We start from the raw sequence: 21,123 nt of genomic DNA, 5'->3' as shown, positions 1-21,123 counted from the left end.
CCGATGACGAAACTACTATAAAGGCTCGCAGAACAACTAGCCGACTGCCTCGAGTTTTCATTCTTTTCCCCCAACCTTCTATTTTCTCCGAGTAGACTAACTCTCTGGCCCACGTTACAACTACAGACTGTTACCAATAAAATTTTATCAAAATAAAACCACCCTTAAACTGCAAACATGGAACAGAAGCCACATCTGACATGGCAGTTATGTTTATTTACACAAACTGTTTAATTACAATAATTGAATAATGTAAATAGCTGACATAAAAGTACATAAATTGACAAAAATCAGAAACTTATTACAGGGTAGGGCTGCAATATCATGATATTGTCTCACCTGTGCCATTCCTGTTTGACACAACCAAAGAGCTGCTCGATATCAGTCTCCAATTCCCATTCTAGATTCTTACTCTGCTATTTCATGCAAGTTAGCAAAATAGTGTTTGTGAGCAACTGACTCTTAGTTTTATGTAATAGCAACAGCTGAGGGCATGTCACTAAAAGTGTGAATCTTATTGGTTGGCCAGGTTTCTTAGAATACTTCTCCGTAAAATAAATAAATAAAATAAAATAAAATAAAAACTAACAACATGCAAAAGATTGTGTGTCTGAAGAGACACTTTAATTGAATTCAAATTAAAATGGTTAATCTCACTGTTTTTTCGAGACAAATAGTTTTTCTTAGTGTGAACAGGGGTATTCCAGAAAGCAGGTTATGTGACATACCTGGGTATGTTTAAGGGTAAGTAAGCGGATAAACTCAGCTCATACTATAGTATATAGCTTATATATATTAGGGGTGTCGCGATATACCGGTATTGACGATAACCGTGATATTCAAAGAAACAATTATCGATAATTTAGTGCGTGACGATATACCGGTATTGGCGATAACCGCAATATTTAAAATGAACACGACTCTTATGATAACACATGTAAATACTCCAGCGCCAGTACCTGGTTGACCTCCAGGTGGCAGTATTAACCCTGACACCTGTCAAACAAGAAGAAGACGCAGCACACGCAGCTACTCTGAGGAAAGCCATGTTCAGTTATACAGAGTAAGTTGCGATTATTTTATTAGTCATAGAATGGGAAATGTTACATTAACCTGTTAACAAAGGCTTTCTGTGTTCATATATTTAAGGAAAGGATGATTATTTTAATAAGTACCGTGTTTTCTTTACTCGTCTTATTTTTGTATTTGCAATCAATAGGGCCTGTTCGTTAATTTCAGCATTTACTAATGCATTATGTATTGTGTTTGTAAACATTAATGCACTGTGAACTAACATGAACAACTGTATTTTTATTTGCATAGATTAATAAATTGTGTAATAAATGTATTGTTCATTGTTCGTTTATGTTAGTTAATACATTAACTAATGTTAACAAATGACATCTTATTGTAAAGTGTTACCATTAATATTTATTCATCATACTGTTGAGCTTGACAGTATTTTCTCTCTTGTTATTTCATAGGAGCTCCAAAGAAGACAGAGAAAGCCAGAGTCTTGTACCCTGTGTTTATCAGTATCTTTATGTTTGTTGGGTGAAAAAGAAAAACTCAATAAACAAAGTAAAAAATAATTTGACTGATATCAATATATATATATATATAGTATGATATGTTAATTATAAAGCACTAATATAAGTAATACATAAAGTAATATATTAGAATAATATATTCTAATATACTTACTATATTTATTTTATTGGCATATATAATAGTTATCTGTATAAATTATAAAACACTTATGACAAGGTTATGTTTAACATATATTTATTTTATTTTATATTGTCATTTCACTCATCATGGATCGGGATTTTATAATATATTTCTATAATAAAAATAAATCTGATGACTTATTACATAATTAACATGAAACAAACAATATAATTCTTATTCTCAAAGATTATAGATAAAACGGTGGGGTGGGGCGGGGGGAGGGGGGTCTGGTAATAATTGCACAACCACCAGTTAGGTGGCGATATGAACCAAGTATGCAAATGGCCTTTGAACAGAAGAAGAAGAAAGAAGTAGTATGGTGCGCTTTTTCTTAGCGTCCGTTTCCATAGTGACTCGTTGATTCATCGCTCTGTTGAAAATGTCTTGTGTGTTAACCAGGAACATACTCTGGGTCGAATGAACTTACTCCCGGACATGTTTTTGGAATCAACATACCTTGAGTAAGCAAGGTTTGGATTAATCAACCGAGAGTTCAGGGTTTAGCAGATGGTAAGTTAACCTTGCTTTCTGGAATACACCCCAGGCCGTAACTCTTGACTGCTATATGAAAATGCACAAATATGTGTCTATGCACAGTCTAATGTTCACAGCATTATTTCTACACTTCTGGAGGTGATCAGACTCATTAGATATCTAATATTCCTGTGATTGCTGTGGTGTTGAGTGTATCTGCTTGTGAAATGTACTCACTTGAGTATCTTCAGCTCACACACAGGATTCTTCAGTCCCTCACAGATCTCTTTGACTCCTGAGTCCAGCAGACGGCTGTTGTTCAGGTTCAGCTCTTTCAGGATGGTTTTGGAGGAGAGAACAATAGCTAGAACTGAACACCTTTTCTCTGTCAGCTCACAATTATTCAGCCTAAACACAAAAACAGCATTATTTATTATTCAGCACATATTCAACACACATCGGATCAACAGATCTTCATATCTGATCACACATGTGACTCAGTATTTTAAAAAGAACACACAGAGAAGTTTTAATGCATAAAATCATGCTAACTCACTTCATTTTCTCCACTTTGCTATGAGAGTCCATCAAAAGAGCAGAGAGTTTCTCCCCATCCAGGTCTCCTAATTTATCTTCACTCAGATCCAGTTCTTTCACTAATAATGGACTTGTACCCAGAACTTTAGTAAGATACTCACACATTTTCTGTGCAGCAGGACTTTTCAAAAACCTACAGGAAATATAAAATAATTTTAGATCAGATAATCATTATATAATTTTACCACTACATTTTACTATTACTTCTCATTTTTACTTAATATTGATTGATTACAACTTGAAATTAGTAAGAGTGAAAAATAAACTAGAAATACTAAATGTGGAAATCCCTACTAAAATGTAATGCTCAGTGGTAAGATATTATGTGATGATATCCTACAGTCATTGAATGTTTATTGCATTTGTGGGTAACACTTTAGATTACAGCCAGCAACGTACAGCGTAAGTAAACTGAATTTAAAGCATAACTTGTTTGTAATTATAGTGTGCCTATTCAGTACCTCCATGTAGGTATAAGGGGATAATATGTGAAGATTTGGGAATAAAGGGGTAACAACCTGGAAAATTACAAGTTATTACTAAGTATTTTGAAACTAAGGGGTAAGGGGTACCTATTCTAATGTTACGTGGTATATATACCTACTATGCTGAACAACAATCTTATATTTGCAAGCGATTTAGCAAAAACATTGTGTACCTTTCATTAGTAGCCTACACATAATGACGCTGGGTAATTGTTTCAATCAAACGCTCGGTTGAGACTGTTGGATAAGGAAGCTGACTTGATTTGACCCAATTTGGGTTAAAGGGGTGCTTGATTGCAATTTCACTTTTTTAATGTTAGTTAGTGTGTAATGTTGCTGTTTGAGCATAAACAATATCTGCAAAGTTGCAGCGCTGAAAGTTCAATGCAAACAGAGATATCGTCTTTTAAAATTTTAAAGTTTAATGCCTACAAAAACGGCTCGTAGGGACTACAACGAACTACTTCCCGGGTCTGTCACGTCACGAACCCAGATAAACCCCGCCCCCGGTAACATGAAAGGAAGGGGGTGAGGCCATGCTGTGCTGCTTTACAGAAGAGGAAGAGAAAACTAGGGGTGCACGTAAAAATCGATTAATATATGAATCGCGATTCTGTCTTCTAACGATTCTAATGGATTCACAAGTTTCAAAATTAATGTTCTAAAACAGCGGTTCTTAATACTGTTCCTCGCGTCGCCCTGCTCTGCATCTCTCTCTCTCTCTCTCTCTCTCATTCAGATCGTCAGATCAGCTCCAACAAACTGTTCCAATTATACATTTTCACATAGCAATGAGAAGTGTTATACATGGACGCGTGTGCGGTTGCCTTATTGTATTAAAGCTTTAATCAGAATAAAACCGTATATTAAAAGCTAACATAAGCAGTAGCATAATAACAGCGTATCTAAAAGTATGAGACAACAAACAAAGAAACATACCATTAAGAGCTGTGCTTGCACAGGTTCTGTGCGATCCTCTTCACTAATATCCTCTGCGTCTCAATCGGGCTCAAATTGATAAGAAATATAGACGACGACATTGTTTACAATACAACCGGAGCACATGCCGCTGAGCTGAGGGGCGGGACATTTAGACGCACGCTCAGCGGTTTAGTGAATCACAACACATTGAGCCAGCTAACCAATCAGAGCCCATCACGTATTTCTGAGGGAGGGGCTTCATAAAAACAGGAAATAATCGAGGCGTTTGTCAGAGAAGGGACAGAGTGGTGTGGAATAAAGGTAAATTATATGAAAAATAATGCGTTTTTTAAAAAAACGAAGCATGAACACATGTACTGCACCCCTTAAACACAATCAAGCCAAGAAAAAAACCAATAAACCATCCCTTTAATAATAGTAATAAGTAACCCGACGGTGCTGGGTTATGAATGTGGAGGATGTGAAAGAGAGCATGCAGCAAGTCAATGATAGTTCAAATGCGAACGGTTCTGTGTGTGAGGAAATCCTTGTCTGCGGTGCTTAAGATGGGAACATGTGTGTAAAATAGGAGAAAACTAATCGAAGTGCAGATGAGCAGGGCCACTGCTATGGTTTGTGGGCCCCCTGAGCAGCATATTTACTCGGCCCCCCTCGGTAGAAATCACGTTCCGGGGGTCAGTGGTTTAATCGAGATTGAGCGAAAGGGGGTCCCCTGCAGATGAGGGACAACTTTGAAACTGTCTGGAGTGTGCTTGTTTAAAACTGGACCAGTGAATGCGGTGAGCACGAACTGGAAACAGCTGGAATGGCACTTAAAGACGAGTCTATCGTGTTGCGGCACTCATGATAGGAATATGTGTCGAAAATCGAAGAAAACTAATCGAAGCGAAGAGGAGAGAGATTTTTGAAAGTGACTGGAATGTGTTCTTTTAAACCTGGAGGGTTTTGTCTGAGTATTTTCTTACAACATTGAGGGGTGACTAATAAGTGGTAAAGCCGGGAACTAAACAAGTCGAAATGGTGATTGAGGACTGTGAATAAAACCAAAGACGGTAAAATCTTGTCAATTCGCTATAATACACAGTTTAATCTTGACTTTCAGTGTTTATTACAGGCTTTCAGTCTGTGTGTTTCTTGGAGTGATGGTTTGGCCGTAGTGGTAGTTCGTCAGTGGGTGAAAAGCATGAACAAATTGAACAAAATTTTAAATTTGTTCTTAAACAATATCAAACTTTTCAAAAGAATTTGGTTTAACTGTATAAGCTGTATGGAGTTGCTTTGCTTTTTTCTGAACTTTCCATGTAGGCCCACGGTTTTTCGTTTGCTTATATTTTTGTCAGTTTCTGGTGTAATAAATTTTCACCTTTTATTATCTGTTGCCTGTGTTGTTACTGTTGTCATATTGCATGTGATTTTAATTTAAAAACCCATTTTGGGTTCATTTAACCCAACAGTATAGTAAATTTAAAACAATATTTGAATTAAATAAAACAGCCCACCGTGTTTATTGTTATATTACCTGGTATATGTATGTATGACCTACTGTAAACAACAATCGTTTTGGAGCAATTTGTTGTAGCCACAAGTGAAACAAGGGGGGAACTACATGAACTACATGAAACAAGGGGGGAACAAGTTGGGACTTAAACACAGAACAAGTGTATATTTGCACAGTAATTACAGAGAAAAATGTTGCACTAATTTTAAGTGTTTGATGACCAAAATAAATCCTCTACTTTTTTTTTTTGCTATAAAAACATCACAGTATACATCCACTGAAATGCAATTGTTGTATCATGTTTTTTTTTGTTTTTTTTCTGCAAACAGCTGGAAAGGGGTAAGCTTGTTTTAAGCTGCATTGCACCTTGATGGTATATGTCATGCAAAGATACTGTATGTGGTGATAGTGGTGCTGGGGGGTTGCTGGTGTGACTCCGCTCAGAATATGTACCCCGTGGTTAAAAAAATACCTAGGCTTATAATAAAATACCAGTGTTATATAAAAAAGTGCATCTTCTTGCTAAATCACTCCCAAACATAAGATTGTTGTTCACCATAGTAGGTCATACATACCATGTAATATTAGAATAGGTACCCCTTAGTTTTAAAATACTTACAGTATAAATGATTTGCAATTTTCCAGGTTGTTGCCCCTTTATTCCCCAAACCTCGCACATTATTTCCTTATACCTACATTGAGGTACTGATAGGTACACTATAATTACAAATAAGTTACGTTGTAAATTCTGTTTACTTAAGCTGTAAATTGCGGGCTGTAATCTAAAGCGTTACCCATTTGTGTAAATATATTGCTTATTTTATTTTATAAAATTTACAACACAGTTTAACTGTTTAAGGAAATATAAAATCAGTATAGTTTCCATCAGTGCAGTAAAAGTGTAGTAACTGATTAAAGAGATGTTTGGTGTTCTGTTAATACAACGAGCTTATGGCTTATGTAAACAAATATATAATTCTGACAATTTTAATCTTCCATATTGTATATGATGTAATTAATAAACAATAAATCAAAACAAGACATGGCTTCTCAACTGACTATTGATGTTATGTTGCAGCCTGGTTGGTTATTTTATTTAAATGTACAATTTTAATAAGCATTTGAAGGTTTTAATCACCTGATGGACTTTAGTTTACAGCATTCATCCTGTAGTAAATCACTGAGCTGCTTCACTCCTGATTGTCCAGGATCATTTCCTGTGAGATCCAGCTCTATCAGGTGTGAAGGGTTTGATCTCAGAGCTGAAGCCAGAGCTTTATAACCTTCTTCAGAAATACCGCAGTTTGAAAATCTAAAAAAAAATAAAAAATAAAAAAATAAAGTTTTTGTTATTCTTTTTGGAGACACAGATGATATTATCATATTAGTAAAGGGATATCATAGTAATGGTATTATGAATGGCTTCTGACAAATTACTGCATGTTTGTCACTAAAACAAACAAAAAAGTGAAACTCTTGCCATTATTACAATGATAAATAATACAGTTACATAAATCATAAAACACAATGATTTTATTTTAATATTGCATAAATATCCCATAGACATAAATACAATGTAAGCATTAACCAATGCTTTATTAAATTAAATAACCTTAAACCTTAAATAAACCAAACTCATTAAATGAATAGTTCACCCAAAAATGAAAATCAATCATTATTTATTCACCCTCATTTTCATTTTTTCCCCACTCAAACACAAACAGAGATGTTTGAGTCTCAGCAAAATTGGAAAACTGAAATTTCCATATTTTTTCAGTCATTTTTCTTTCAGTTAAGCTACTTAAATTAACATTAATAAATGTATATAAACATGCAGAAAAGTCAATAAATGAAAATACACACTTCAGTTTCTTCAATCTGCATTTTGCGTTTTTCAGCAGAGGACAGATCCTCATCATTCCTGAGTTCCTTAAATTATTTCCACTCAGATCCAGCTCGATCAGGTTTGAAGGATTTGAATTAAACGCTGAAGTCAAAGCAACACAACCTTCTTCTGTAATATTGTTATTATTCAGCCTGCAGAGAAAGAAAACAAAGACCGGAAACATTCTTCAGTTTCTTTAACTACATTAACCGAAAAATAAATCTACATTATATTTTAACTGATCTCAGTCCTCAAATACTTTAAAGAACAGCAATGACATTCATTAGACTTTTTTTGAAGTAGTTTTATATTTTGTGAAGTATAAAACCATGTACAATACTCACTTCAGTGTGTTGAGTTTACAGTGTTTATCCTGCAGTAGAGCAGCGATCTGATTCACTCGTGTGTCTCCTAGTTCACGTTCACTCAGATTCAGCTCTCTCAGGAGTAACGGGTTTTTACCCACAATTCCAGTCACATACTGACAGGCTTCATCTGCAGCAGAACCCAAAAACCTGCAGAAGAGTAGATGACGCAGGATTCAATTCAGTTCTCAACTAAACTTAATCTAATGAACAACAGCATGTGATTCTGCATGTGAAATGGTTTATTTGGAATTAGTGTAATTATATATATATATATATATATGAAATAAAAATTAATTAAAAATAAATAAAGTTGCTTATTTATTTTATATTATTTCATCACATCCCACCTCAGTGTCTTCAGCTGACAGTTTGGATCCTGTAGTAAATCACTGAGCTGCTTCACTCCTGATTGTCCAGGATCATTTCCTGTGAGATCCAGCTCTATCAGGTGTGAAGGGTTTGATCTCAGAGCTGAAGCCAGAGCTTTATAACCTTCTTCAGAAATACTGCAGTTCGAAAATCTAAAAAAAAAATAAAATAAAATAAATAAAGTTTTTGTTATTCTTTTTGGAGACACAGATGATATTATCATATTAGTAAAGGGATATCATAGTAATGGTATTATGAATGGCTTCTGACAAATTACTGCATGTTTGTCACTAAAACAAACAAAAAAGTGAAACTCTAGTCATTATTACAATGATAAATAATACAGTTACATAAATCATAAAACACAATGATTTTATTTTAATATTGCATAAATCTCCCATAGACATAAATACAATGTATGCATTAACCAATGCTTTATTAAATTAAATAACCTTAAACCTTAAATAAACCAAACTCATTAAATGAACAGTTCACCCAAAAATGAAAATCAATCATTATTTATTCACCCTCATTTTCATTTTTTCCCCACTCAAACACAAACAGAGATGTTTGAGTCTCAGCAAAATTGGAAAACTGAAATTTCCATATTTTTCAGTCATTTTCTTTCAGTTAAGCTACTTAAATTAACATTAATAAATGTATATAAACATGCAGAAAAGTCAATAAATGAAAATACACACTTCAGTTTCTTCAATCTGCATTTTGCGTTTTTCAGCAGAGGACAGATCCTCATCATTCCTGAGTTCCTTAAATTATTTCCACTCAGATCCAGTTCGATCAGGTTTGAAGGATTTGAATTAAGCGCTGAAGTCAAAGCAACACAACCTTCTTCTGTAATATTGTTATTATTCAGCCTGCAGAGAAAGAAAACAAAGACCGGAAACATTCTTCAGTTTCTTTAACTACATTAACCGAAAAATAAATCTACATTATATTTTAACTGATCTCAGTCCTCAAATACTTTAAAGAACAGCAATGACATTCATTAGACTTTTTGAAGTAGTTTTATATTTTGTAAGTATAAAACCATGTACAATACTCACTTCAGTGTGTTGAGTTTACAGTGTTTATCCTGCAGTAGAGCAGTGATCTGATTCACTCGTGTGTCTCCTAGTTCACGTTCACTCAGATTCAGCTCTCTCAGGAGTAATGGGTTTTACCCACAATTCCAGTCACATACTGACAGGCTTCATCTGCAGCAGAACCCAAAAACCTGCAGAAGAGAAGATGACGCAGGATTCAATTCAGTTCTCAACTAAACTTAATCTAATGAACAACAGCATGTGATTCTGCATGTGAAATGGTTTATTTTGAATTAGTGTAATTATATATATATATATATATATATGAAATAAAAATTAATTAAAAATAAATAAAGTTGCTTATTTATTTTATATTATTTCATCACATCCCACCTCAGTGTCTTCAGTTGACAGTTTGGATCCTGTAGTAAATGATCAAGCTGCTTCACTCCTGATTGTCCAGGATCATTTCCTGTGAGATCCAGCTCTATCAGGTGTGAAGGGTTTGATCTCAGAGCTGAAGCCAGAGCTTTATAACCTTCTTCTGTGATACTGCAGTCTGAAAGTCTATAGGAATACAAAAGAAACAAATGGTCTTTAAACTGTAATAATGACTCATTTAATAAAGAGATTTCAATACGAGGATTACGTCATTAGATTACAATGTCCAACACCCCAACAAAAGCTTTGTCAATAAGAGAATGAACACAAGTGTCTTTTTTTCACTGATATAGAAGTAAGTGAAGTTACTGACTGAGAGAGGTTCTCAAAGACACACATTCTCCTAATTAATTAAAAGACTATCTGCTGGAGTGTAATTTACCCACATTTGGCATATAATGTTAATATTAGACCCCATTTACTGGCCAGTTCTGGGCTTCATACTGATTAATGTTTAGATTAATGAAATTCAAACCTGAGTATCTGCAGTGTGCATTGTGACTTTGCCAGCAGAGTGGAGATTTCAGTCACTCCAGAGTTTCCTAGTTTATTTTCACTCAGATTCAGCTCTTTCAGGTTTGAAGGGTTTGAAATAAAAGCTGATGCCAGAACAGCACAACCTTCTTCTCTAATATTATTATTATTTAACCTGCAGAGAAAGAAAACAAAGAAAAGAAATAATCTTTGATTTACTTCCGACCCTTTTTTAAAAGAACAATGACAGTCCTAATCTAAACCAGTTAATGAATATATAAAATCAAACTTTATATTTGAAAGATGTTTTACATATAAAATATTAAAGCATGTAAAATTCTCACATCAGTGTGTTGACTACCACTGTCACGAACTCAGCCTCTGTGGCTCCCTCCGATCGCCACCAGAGGGAACCATCACCTGAGTATTAAACTTCACGAACTCCATTTCCCATATACCCCGTACCGGCTGATTACAGGCACAGGTGGTTCTCATTACCCTCACCTTTATAAGCTGTTCTCCCTATCACCTCATTGCGAAGTCTTGTATTGCCATGCGAACATTTCTGAGCGTTTACCCTGTGTTTGATTCCCCGTGTATGACCTGGACAAGTTACTGGACTCTGATTCTTTGCTGCCTGCCGACTCTGATTCAACCTGCTCTGTCACCTGATTATCCTGAGTGTTTTCCGCCTGCCCTGATCCTTAGCCTGAACTCTGACTTTGATTCTGCCCGGTCTACGTTGTGTTTGAAGCCTGTGATTGAACTTTGCCTGTTTGTCTTGAAGTCTGTATTAATAAAGCTGCACATGGATCTTAACGCCACCGACTCCTCGTTACAACCACAGTAGTAAATGTTTAATTAAAATTTTAATATATCTCTATTAACCCTTTAACGCGTACGATCACACCGGTGTGATCAGTCTTGGCTGGTCCCTGGAGCGTACGATCACACCGGTGTGATTAGAACTTTCAGTGAGTCACGTCATCAACTGCTGAAATTCAAATCTGCTTTCTGGCGCGGAGCCAGATCAGACGCGCGAGCGCTTGTAATATTATCACTTATTCAGTGTTTTCAACCATATAATGCTTATTTAAGATTTCAGACATTTAAATACACATAAGTACTAGCAAAGCCATACATTTATAGTTTGTAAAATATGCGCTGATGTCTATGGAAGCAGCAATAATGATCCTTACAAATATAATCTGACGACATGTTTTATTGATATCATATACACATAGTGTAGGTAACAATAAAGTTTACTCTGCTCTTCTCCCAGTTTACTGGAGACTTATTTTAACGTGTTTCGAGGAGAGGATGAATTTACGTGTTGTAAATCCCACAGCTGGATTCAGCGCGAGCAAACATGGCGGCGCCCATCACCCGGTATAAATCAACTAACACGATCATTATAAACGTGTTTAAACAACCAAACACATTTACTTGCACATATTTCAGAATCGGAATATCAGATATTTAATAATATAGCGAGTATGTTTGTGAATATTAATAATAAAAAAGGAAAAACGAAATAAAAGCAATCCATGTGTCATACAGCGCTATTACAGCTGCGGTGTGTCACATGACAAGCATGACGCGTCGCCATGGAAACAATAAGGCTATAAGTTCTAAAATAACGGTCGCCTAAAAAAACTCATGCCTGGGGCTCAGCTAGAATATTTTAAACTCACGTGCGAAAGGGTTAACTGACAACTGCAGCCTGTGCAGCTTATTGTTTAAATGGCAATTTTTACAATTTGCCTGCATATAACTTATTTTGCATTATTTCATCATGTCTCATGTTTTAGTTAATAATAATAAAATAATATATATTTATGAAATAAGAAATAATACAAAATTAAAAAAGCAATTTTATATATATATATAAAGCTGATTATTTATTTTGTATTATTTCATCTTGCCTCACCTCAGTGTCTTCAGCTGACAGTTTGGATCCTGTAGTAAATCATTGAGCTGCTTCACTCCTGATTGTCCAGGATCATTTCCTGTGAGATCCAGCTCTATCAGGTGTGAAGGGTTTGATCTCAGAGCTGAAGACAGAGCTTTATAACCTTCTTCTGTGATACTGCAGTTTGCAAGTCTAGAGCAGTAATGAAAATGTAATATTCAGCTGATTAATCAACAATTTTAGAAATGTCTTGAACAATACTGATCCCTAAGGAAGGAAAATTGACCCCCTCCCCCATATTTATACAAAATAATTAAAATTGTCAAACAAAACTGATGACTGAATATGAGGCAAAGAAAAGGCCAAGAAACAAAAATGTTAGACATCAACTCACATGAGTTTCTGCAGTTTACAGTTCCTTTTCAGACCACTGGAGAGCAGTTTCACTCCTGAATCCTGCAGATTATTATTGCTCAGGTCAAGATCCTTCAGACTGCTGGAGACTGAACTTAAAACTGTAGAAAGCACTGAACAGCTTCCCTCTGTTAGCATACATTGACTGAGCCTGAAAGTAAACTGCTAGTTAGGAATAGTACATTTAGCATATTGCCCATGTTTCCAAAGAAAAGTGGAAAATGCAGCATTAGTCATTAAAATGAATCATTTATCAGTATTACAATATTATTTATACAAACATTTGTAAAGAATATCTAAAACCAATTGCATCTTTTGTCTATTGTGTCACAACTTACCTCAGTATCTCCAATTTACACTTTATGTTCTTCAGTCCAGTGCTGAGCTGCTTCATTCCTGAATCCTGCAGATTATTATTGTTCATGTTCAGCTCTTGTAGACTGTTATCTGATTCAAGAGCTTTAGCCAGAATTGAACAACTTTTGTCTGTTAAATTACAATCATTTAATCTGTGGGGGGAAAATCAGAATACAAAATTAGACGAAGAAAACCTTTTTATCTAAGGCTTATGCCTTTAATGAGAATGAGTTTCAAAGTGTGTGTTTTTGCTTGTCTGTTCAATTAAAGCTGGATTTTAGTTAGAGATAATTACTAACTTTCTTAATAAGTGTCTGAAATCTGGGGGTTAGTGCATATGAAGAGTTTGGTTCCAAAACGCTATAAATCCATTTTGATTAATTTGAGTAAAAATGTGTTTTCTTTACCAAGAAAGTGCCAAGATGAAAACCACTATTTTCTGTTTCAAACCTTCACATACCATCTTTAGGTTATAATAACATTAAAAATTTAAATCCAAATTTTGATTTTCAAAGATTTATTATAAAAATAGATTCCCCCCCCCCCCCCCCAAATGCAAAAAATACATGACACGTTTTTTTTTTCAAAATGCAATCCAATGAATCAATATAAAAGTTATGTTTCATACTGAAACTGTTGAAAATACACAACAAAGCAAGTTGATCCACATATGACAGCCTGAACTTGGTCAATACTAATCTTATAGGCCACAGGCATTGGACTAAAAATAGCCTACATTCATCGCACAGTCATCGCTCCCAAAATGAATTCAATGGGTCATCTTGTTAATTCTATAAATGAATTAGGCCTACAACAATAAAAGAAAATTTCATCATGAACAAGAACATGAACAACAATATCACATTAGACCACAGAAATTCCAAAATGACATTTCCCTTACATTCAACTTCCAAACATGCATTCATCTTTGCCATGTTACATTCATTTAGTTGACTAGTGCTATACACTGTATTAACAAAAACATTAATGGCATTAACACTAGAACTGCCATGACGGTCAAAATGACCGTTTTGAAATGTATATGTACAATAACTTTGTTGAATAAAAAAATACAATCTTGCTGGTTTGTGACTTTTCCTAAAAGTGTTTCTATTTTTACTTACAATAGATTTTATATAAATTACATAAAAGGCAAAAAAAATATGAGCATTTCTACCTATTAAAGCCATAACGGTCATATTGACCGCTTTAAATCTCGCGCGATTCTATTGTTCTTTCCCACGGTTTATTGTCTCTGTCAGCGTCTCCAGTACTATTAGCATATGCTCATTTGATTATAAATACAAATTCTTGGACTACAAATTATTATTGCCTTTTAAAAAATAGATTTATAAAGAGTTTATAGGGAGCGTTTAGAAAATGTACCAAAAGCACAATCAACCCTCGCAACTGACACCAAAACGGAGACAATGCCAGGTGCGGAGAATCTGCAAACAAAATAAAACGCGCGACACCTATTGCAAATGCCACAAACCCGTGTGTGGAAATTGTGCGAGAAGAACAGAAGTAACTTGTGTTGACTGTGAATCTTAAATAGCCAAGCATGATATAGATATATTTATTTAATATAAAATTTGTAGCGTAATTGTTTTATGGTTCCAAACTTCGTTCGTGACTCTTTTTAACTTTAGAGCTGCTTGTTTCCAGCTTATGTTCTGTGTTATAATGTATCATAAATGTTGTAAAAAAAAAAAATCATAATCAAATAGATCATTTTAAATGTTATTTTGTTGTTCTGAGTTATGTAAAATAAATACAGAGAAATACTGAATATGCAATAATTACATTTTACTATGAAATGATGCGAATATTTCTAAATTTATAATTATCATTTTAACTAAATAAAAAGTCTACATGTTGGTGTTATTTGTTTTTTAAAGATATCCTAACACAGTTAATACATTAATCTCTCATTTGGGCAATTTATTTAGAGATTATAGAGTTTATAATATAGCGGTCAAAATGACCGCTCACGGCTATTCTAGTAGTTTTGGAATTCTGGCGCTTCTAGTGTTAATAAAAACACTTATACTGACAAGCTATGCAATATCGCTTTCATAATCGAATGCGATTCATCTGCGATTATGAACGCGATATTGTGTAGCTTGTCAATGATTTACGGCTCTGTGTATTAAATGCCGCTCCATCTGAAAGCATGTGATGGTACATATGATGGAGATTTGCTATCACAAAACCGGCTTTACTGACAACGAGATGCACATGACAGTCATATGCGATTTATCGTGCAGCCATTTTTGTTTTTTGTTGATCACAAAGTACAAAGTAGATGAGGAAAACTCAGATGCCAGGTGTATTCAAAGTGCCATTATAAACATGGCGGCGCCCATCACCCGGTATAGATCAACTAACACGGTCATTATAAAAGTGTTTAAACAACCAAACACATTTACTTGCATATATTTCAGAATCGGAATATCAGATATTTAATAATATAGCGAGTATGTTTGTGAATATTAATAATAAAAAAAGGAAAAACGAAATAAAAGCAATCCATGTGTCATACAGCGCTATTACGGCTGCGGTGTGTCACATGACAAGCATGACGCGTCGCCATGGAAACAATAAGGCTATAAGTTCTAAAATAACGGTCGCCTAAAAAAACTCACGCCGGGGGCTCAGATAGAATATTTTAAACTCACGTGTGAAAGGGTTAATTATAAATAATCCCAAAATGCACTGGGATTATTTTGGAATGTCTAACCATAAGGTAATCACTGTCGTAATTCATAAACAGTAGATCATAATTCTTTGATCCCAAACTCCACTGAAACTGTGAGCCTGTAGAACATGCAATAGCGCCAAGTTTTTGAAACATGCTCACATTAAAGGGGTCATGATATGAGAAATCAAATTTTCCGTGGTCTTTTGACATATAAGTGGTCTTTGTACCATCAACAGATGCTGAAGTTGCTGGGGGGTTTTTTTTTGGGGGGGGGGTAACATTATAAGGGAACCTCAAGGAACATATTAAAATTATGATTATGATAATAATAATAATAATAATAAAAATAAAATCCATGTCATGACCTGGGGTCTGAGGGTGTTTTGGGGCCCCGGAGAAGTTTTGACATGCCCTGACATTTGTGCTTTTTTCAGTTGCTTATAAACATTTTAATGGCTAAAGTCTAAAAACACTGTATTCAGCACAAACTGGGCTACAATAATATGTGAGCAGCTTGTACGTACGTGATTGTGTTTTTGAGAAAACAACATTTATGCGTGGTTAGAAAAAAACTAAAATGTTAAAGTAACTGAAATAAGGCCATAAAACATACAAAACATTTGTTCACAAGACTTTTGAGAACTGGATCTTGTAGCCTAGAATATTTGCTTCAAAATGATCTGAAAATAATCTAACTCACTCATTCAAAGAAAACAATATATTGATTTAAATTTTCAAAGTCACTTTTTGAGTGGAAAGGCTCTATGCGAGAGGGCGTGAACTATCCTGGATAATGCTGTGACTCACACCTGAGAAGACAAAGGCCCGCATAATGAGCTCCATAATGAGCCATTGAGTTAGGTATGTGACTGAGAGAGAAGAGTTTCAAGAAAGAATGTGAGGAAAAAAGAAATGTGTATACATATAACTATCACATAAAATAACTTGAGATTCACTTGCGAGTGCAGTTAAACAGTTTATTAGGAACAAACAAACAAATAATCAACAGAAGAGTCAAGACATTGTGGGTGCAATATCCAAAATATCCAAAACAGTGGCAGGAAACTGGAACCCAGGAAAACGGGAGACAGCAGAAACTGCATGAGAAAACACAAAACAGACGTGAGCAACACAGTGAACGGACAAAGACAAAGCAAACATGGTGACAATACATACACTACCAGTCAAATTATTTAAACAGTAAGATTTGTAATGTTTTTTTTGAGAAGTGTCTTAAGCTCACCAAGCCTGCATTTATTTGATCCAAAGTACAGCAAAAACAGTACATTATATTTATTATAATACATAGGCCTACATATTGTTACTATTCAAAATAAATAAAGCACACCCCCACCCCACACACCACACTACACCACACACTAAAATTAATAAATAAATTAGTCAGCATGTTGATAGGCTTATCAGGAGCAACTATATTATTACATTAGCAATCACCAATATTGCCCACGTGATTTTATAACATAGATGCACACAGTAATAAAACATTACTTACTCGGTATAAAGTATCTCGTCCTCCGCCGGCTCCAGCTGCGCTCACGTTCGGTGTGTGAGGTAAACAAAGCTTTTTCCTCTCAGTGCATCTTCTGGCGGTAAATACAAGGCTTATTCCTCACAGCGTGTTCTTCCAAAACTGAAAAGTATCCGAGATGAACGCGTTGCTGCTTTGTTTATGGTGGTGTGGGCGTTTACATGCCGCGTGGCTCTCGTGGAGATTTGTAATAACAAAAGCGCGAGCAGCGCGTGGGCGTGACCTAATTAGAGATAATGAGACCAGACGGAAAAACTGGACATGTCCTTGGTTTCATACGGATTACTTTATCACAGAATATTTGTTTTCGGTAAGACTTACTTCATTTAACAGTAGACATGTCAAGCTTTCTATAGATATATTTATCATGTCTCTGTGTTGAGTATTTGCTGAGTTACAGTTCATTTTAGTGACGTGTTTCAAAAAGCAGTTCGCGGAGACGGAGAAGACAGAGAGCGCACTCTGTTTGTTTTCTTTATTCTTCAAAAGCACAAAGTTCAGTTGTTATTATGAGTGTATACAAATAAAAGTAGATTCGAATGGTGTATTGCTCTTATCTGTACGATCAAAAATGGCAGAGTAATTCAAGCTCATTTCGGCCTTATCAGGAAAATCTGCCTCAAAACGCGTATACGCTTTTGTCGACCCCAGAGGGTTAAATCATAGCCTTTTGAAGTTTAATCACATTAAACTGTATTATGAGACTTGTGTTTTTCCTTTCCCAAATTACAATGATAATTAAGGCTTTTCTTACAGTATTTAAGATATTTAGGTATTTATTTTGTGATCTTAAATTTGCTAAAACTGAATTTAAGACTTAAGGACCCACAGGAATCCTGTTAACCACATAAAAGTTAAACCACCTATGGTAAAATTATACTCAGACTAAATTATATGTGTATTTATTTATAAATAAAGGACATTGTTTTAGCATGTTGCTTAACATAATTATTTCTGGTATGTTATTAAGAATTAACTTTTGATAAATTATTGTTAAAATAAGAACAAATACATTAATTTTGATTTAAAAATCACATTACATGACTTACAGAGCTCTTTTGGAGTTTTTGACTACTTCTGATAGTCTAAATAAACACTCATCCGATTTCTTGAATTTCTGAAGCTCAAAATCCTCCATCTCTTCCTCTGATGTCAACAACACAAAGGCCACAGCAGACCACTGGGCAGGTGAAAGGTCACCAGATGAGAGACTTCCTTCTCTAAGTTGGGTTTGAATCTCTTTCACCAGAGTTTGATCATTCAGTTCATTCAGACAGTAGAACAGATTGATGGATCTCTCTGGAGATAGATTAGCTTCGAATTTCTGCTTGATGTACTGAACTATTTTCTTTTTGATGTGGTCACTGTCTGACCTGTTTGGCTGTGTCACCAGACCTTGTAAGAGTCGTCGATTGGACTGGAGTGACAAACCGAGAAGAAAGCGAAGGAAAAGGTCCAGGTGTCCATTGTCACTCTCGAGTGCCTTGTCCACTGCAGTCTTGAGCAAATCAATCATGGTTTCATTTTTGTTTTCCTGTTCTGTAGACTCATGAACAAACACACTTTTCTTGTTGATGTCTAGAAACAGATGTGCATAAAGGGCTGCAATAAACTCTTGAATGCTCAAGTGAACAAAGCAGTACATGGTACCAACAGTGACACCTCTTTCCTCCTTAAAGATCTGGGTACACATGCCTGAACGCACTGATGCCTTATAGACATCAATACCACAAGCTTCCAGGTCTGCGTCATAGAAGATCAGGTTGTTTTTTGTCAGCTGATGAAATGCCAGATTCCCCAGTGAAAGGATGTCATCTTTATTCCATGAAACATCTGGTTTAAATTCTCCATCATACTTTCGTCTGCTCTGCAGGATCTGAAAGCGGAGAAAGTGTGTGTACATTTGTGTCAGAGTTTTGGGAGTGTCTTCAGTATTTGATTCCTGCAGTGTTTTGGAGGCGTCATCAGCCTGATTATTTTTCAGATCATCATTTTTTTTCTCCTCCAAAATGTTCTGGAGAACAGTGGCTGAAATCCAGCAGAAGACTGGGATGTGGCACATGATAAAGAGACTCTTTGATTGTTTAACATGATCAATGATTTCTTTGGCCTGATTCTCATCTGTGAATCTTTTTTTGAAGTACTCTTCCTTTTGTGCATTATTGAACCCTCTGACCTCTGTTACCCGGTCAATACAGTCAGGAGGAATCTTAATGGCTGCTGCTGGTCTGGTGGTGATCCAGATGAGAGCTGAAGGGAGCAGATTTCCCTTGATGAGGTTTGTAAGGAGAACATCCAGAGAGGCTGGTGATGAAACATCACGCCACGTCTCATTACCCTCAAAGTTCAGGGGAAGTCGACATTCGTCCAATCCATCAAGAATGAACAGGACTTTGAATTGATTCCTTCTTGTAAGGTTCAGTCCTTTTATCTCAGGGAAAAACTGACTTATAATGTCAATCAAACTTTGTTTTTCTTTCTGTATTAAGTTCATCTCACGGAAAGGAAGAGGAAATATAAAGCTAATATCCTCATTTTCTTTTTGGTCTTTTCCTTTTTCGTCCTTTTCTTTTTTTGCTTTTTCTAACCTTTCAGCCCAGTCCACAATAAACTTTTGCACAGAGACTGATTTTCCGATGCCAGCAACTCCTTTTGTCAGTACAGTTCTCATCTGCTTGTCTTGTTCAGGTGCTTCAAACAAATGTTTGCATTCAACCTGTATCTCTTGTGTTTCATGACGCCTGGAAACAGCCTCAATCTGTCTTACCTCATGTTCAGTATTGACCTGTTCACTACAACCTTGAGTGATATGGAGATCTGTGTAGATGTTATTTAGAAGCTTGGAGTCACCATGCTTTGCAATTCCTTCAGACACAGATTGATACTTCTTCTTCAGGTGGGATATTAGCTGTTGTTGATGAATGAAGACCAGCTCATCTAACACACAAAAACACAGGAACAACAACATTTTATTTTACGTTTATCTCATACATTTTATACGTTTACATCACTTTCTGTGATACAGTACATCACTTCCTGTTTGTTGCTGCCAAGTGTTTTGAGTTTGGAGCTCTGTCAAGTTAATTATCATATATTTTCAATCTTAAAATCAACTTTATACACCATAATTTCTGTTTCTATAACGTGAAAATATATCCCCTATCGTATTCTTCAAAAAAACAATTGGAGGACTTCCGGTATGCCTCGTGGTGACTAGACGTAGGTGGAAGTCGCTCCGTGAACATTTATCTATTTTTTCAGCAGTTTTAGTTATTTTTGTTACATATTCATAAAGTAAGTGACTCTGTAACATATTTACAAGGAAAAATGCCAAAACCTGGAAAATCGGTACGAAACATAGCAGAAATGATGGCTGAAAAGGGGAACGAGCAGGCAGCTAGTGCTAACGCTACAGCTCCAGCCTAAGTGGAGGATGAGTTAACACCCGCTTCTTTGAAGGAATTAATATCATCTACCATTCGTTCGGAAGTTTCAACACTGCAATCTGAATTTGCATCTGAAGATTGTGGACATTGAAATGGCACTTAACGACTCAGACGGCCATTTGACAGCGGTTGAGACGTTGTGCAACGCGCTGGAAGCAGAGAACAGCAGCCTAAAACTCAAGTTGGATGATTTGGAGAACCGTTCGCGGAGGCAAAACCAAAGGATCATTGGAATACCAGAGGGATTGGAGGGACAAAGTCCGGTTGCTTTCATGATTTCATTCTTTACCAAATTGTTTGGGGATAGTGCCTTTGAGAGACCTCTGGAAATCGATCGCGCTCATCGCGTCGGTCAAAAACTACAGTCAAATGCATATCCAAGGCATATGCTCGTCCGGCTCCACCATTACCAAACCAAAGAACTCATATTGAAA

The 21,123-nt window shown here is 35.6% G+C and overlaps 2 protein-coding genes across 5 annotated transcripts in view; both read right to left on the bottom strand.

Annotated features, from left to right (window-relative positions):
* Positions 1-9,218, bottom strand: part of LOC131535017 (uncharacterized) — a 46,241-nt gene extending 37,023 nt beyond the window's left edge. Inside the window, exons 1-7 of the mRNA XM_058768153.1 lie at positions 9,051-9,218; positions 8,328-8,501; positions 7,957-8,127; positions 7,591-7,764; positions 6,866-7,039; positions 2,762-2,935; positions 2,443-2,613 (exon numbers count right to left, since the gene is read on the bottom strand). Of these exons, the coding sequence (XP_058624136.1) occupies positions 2,443-2,613; positions 2,762-2,935; positions 6,866-7,039; positions 7,591-7,764; positions 7,957-8,127; positions 8,328-8,501; positions 9,051-9,106 (1,094 nt within the window). The 5' untranslated portion in view covers positions 9,107-9,218. The remainder of the gene's footprint in view (positions 1-2,442; positions 2,614-2,761; positions 2,936-6,865; positions 7,040-7,590; positions 7,765-7,956; positions 8,128-8,327; positions 8,502-9,050) is intronic.
* The window catches only part of LOC131535016 (NACHT, LRR and PYD domains-containing protein 3-like), a 48,536-nt gene continuing 36,532 nt past the window's right edge, over positions 9,120-21,123 (bottom strand). For all 4 annotated transcript variants that reach the window (XM_058768149.1, XM_058768148.1, XM_058768151.1 and 1 more), the window contains 8 exons: positions 18,293-20,180; positions 12,972-13,142; positions 12,614-12,784; positions 12,238-12,411; positions 10,309-10,482; positions 9,786-9,959; positions 9,414-9,583; positions 9,120-9,224 (listed from right to left, as the gene is read on the bottom strand). In XM_058768149.1, the coding sequence (XP_058624132.1) occupies positions 9,511-9,583; positions 9,786-9,959; positions 10,309-10,482; positions 12,238-12,411; positions 12,614-12,784; positions 12,972-13,142; positions 18,293-20,180 (2,825 nt within the window). In that variant the 3' untranslated portion in view covers positions 9,120-9,224; positions 9,414-9,510. The remainder of the gene's footprint in view (positions 9,225-9,413; positions 9,584-9,785; positions 9,960-10,308; positions 10,483-12,237; positions 12,412-12,613; positions 12,785-12,971; positions 13,143-18,292; positions 20,181-21,123) is intronic.

Source organism: Onychostoma macrolepis, unplaced genomic scaffold (assembly GCF_012432095.1).
Source record: "Onychostoma macrolepis isolate SWU-2019 unplaced genomic scaffold, ASM1243209v1 Scaffold1, whole genome shotgun sequence".
Lineage (NCBI taxonomy): Eukaryota > Metazoa > Chordata > Actinopteri > Cypriniformes > Cyprinidae > Onychostoma > Onychostoma macrolepis.
Note: the sequence above shows the minus strand (reverse complement) of the source record. Positions and strands in the feature narration are given on the sequence as shown.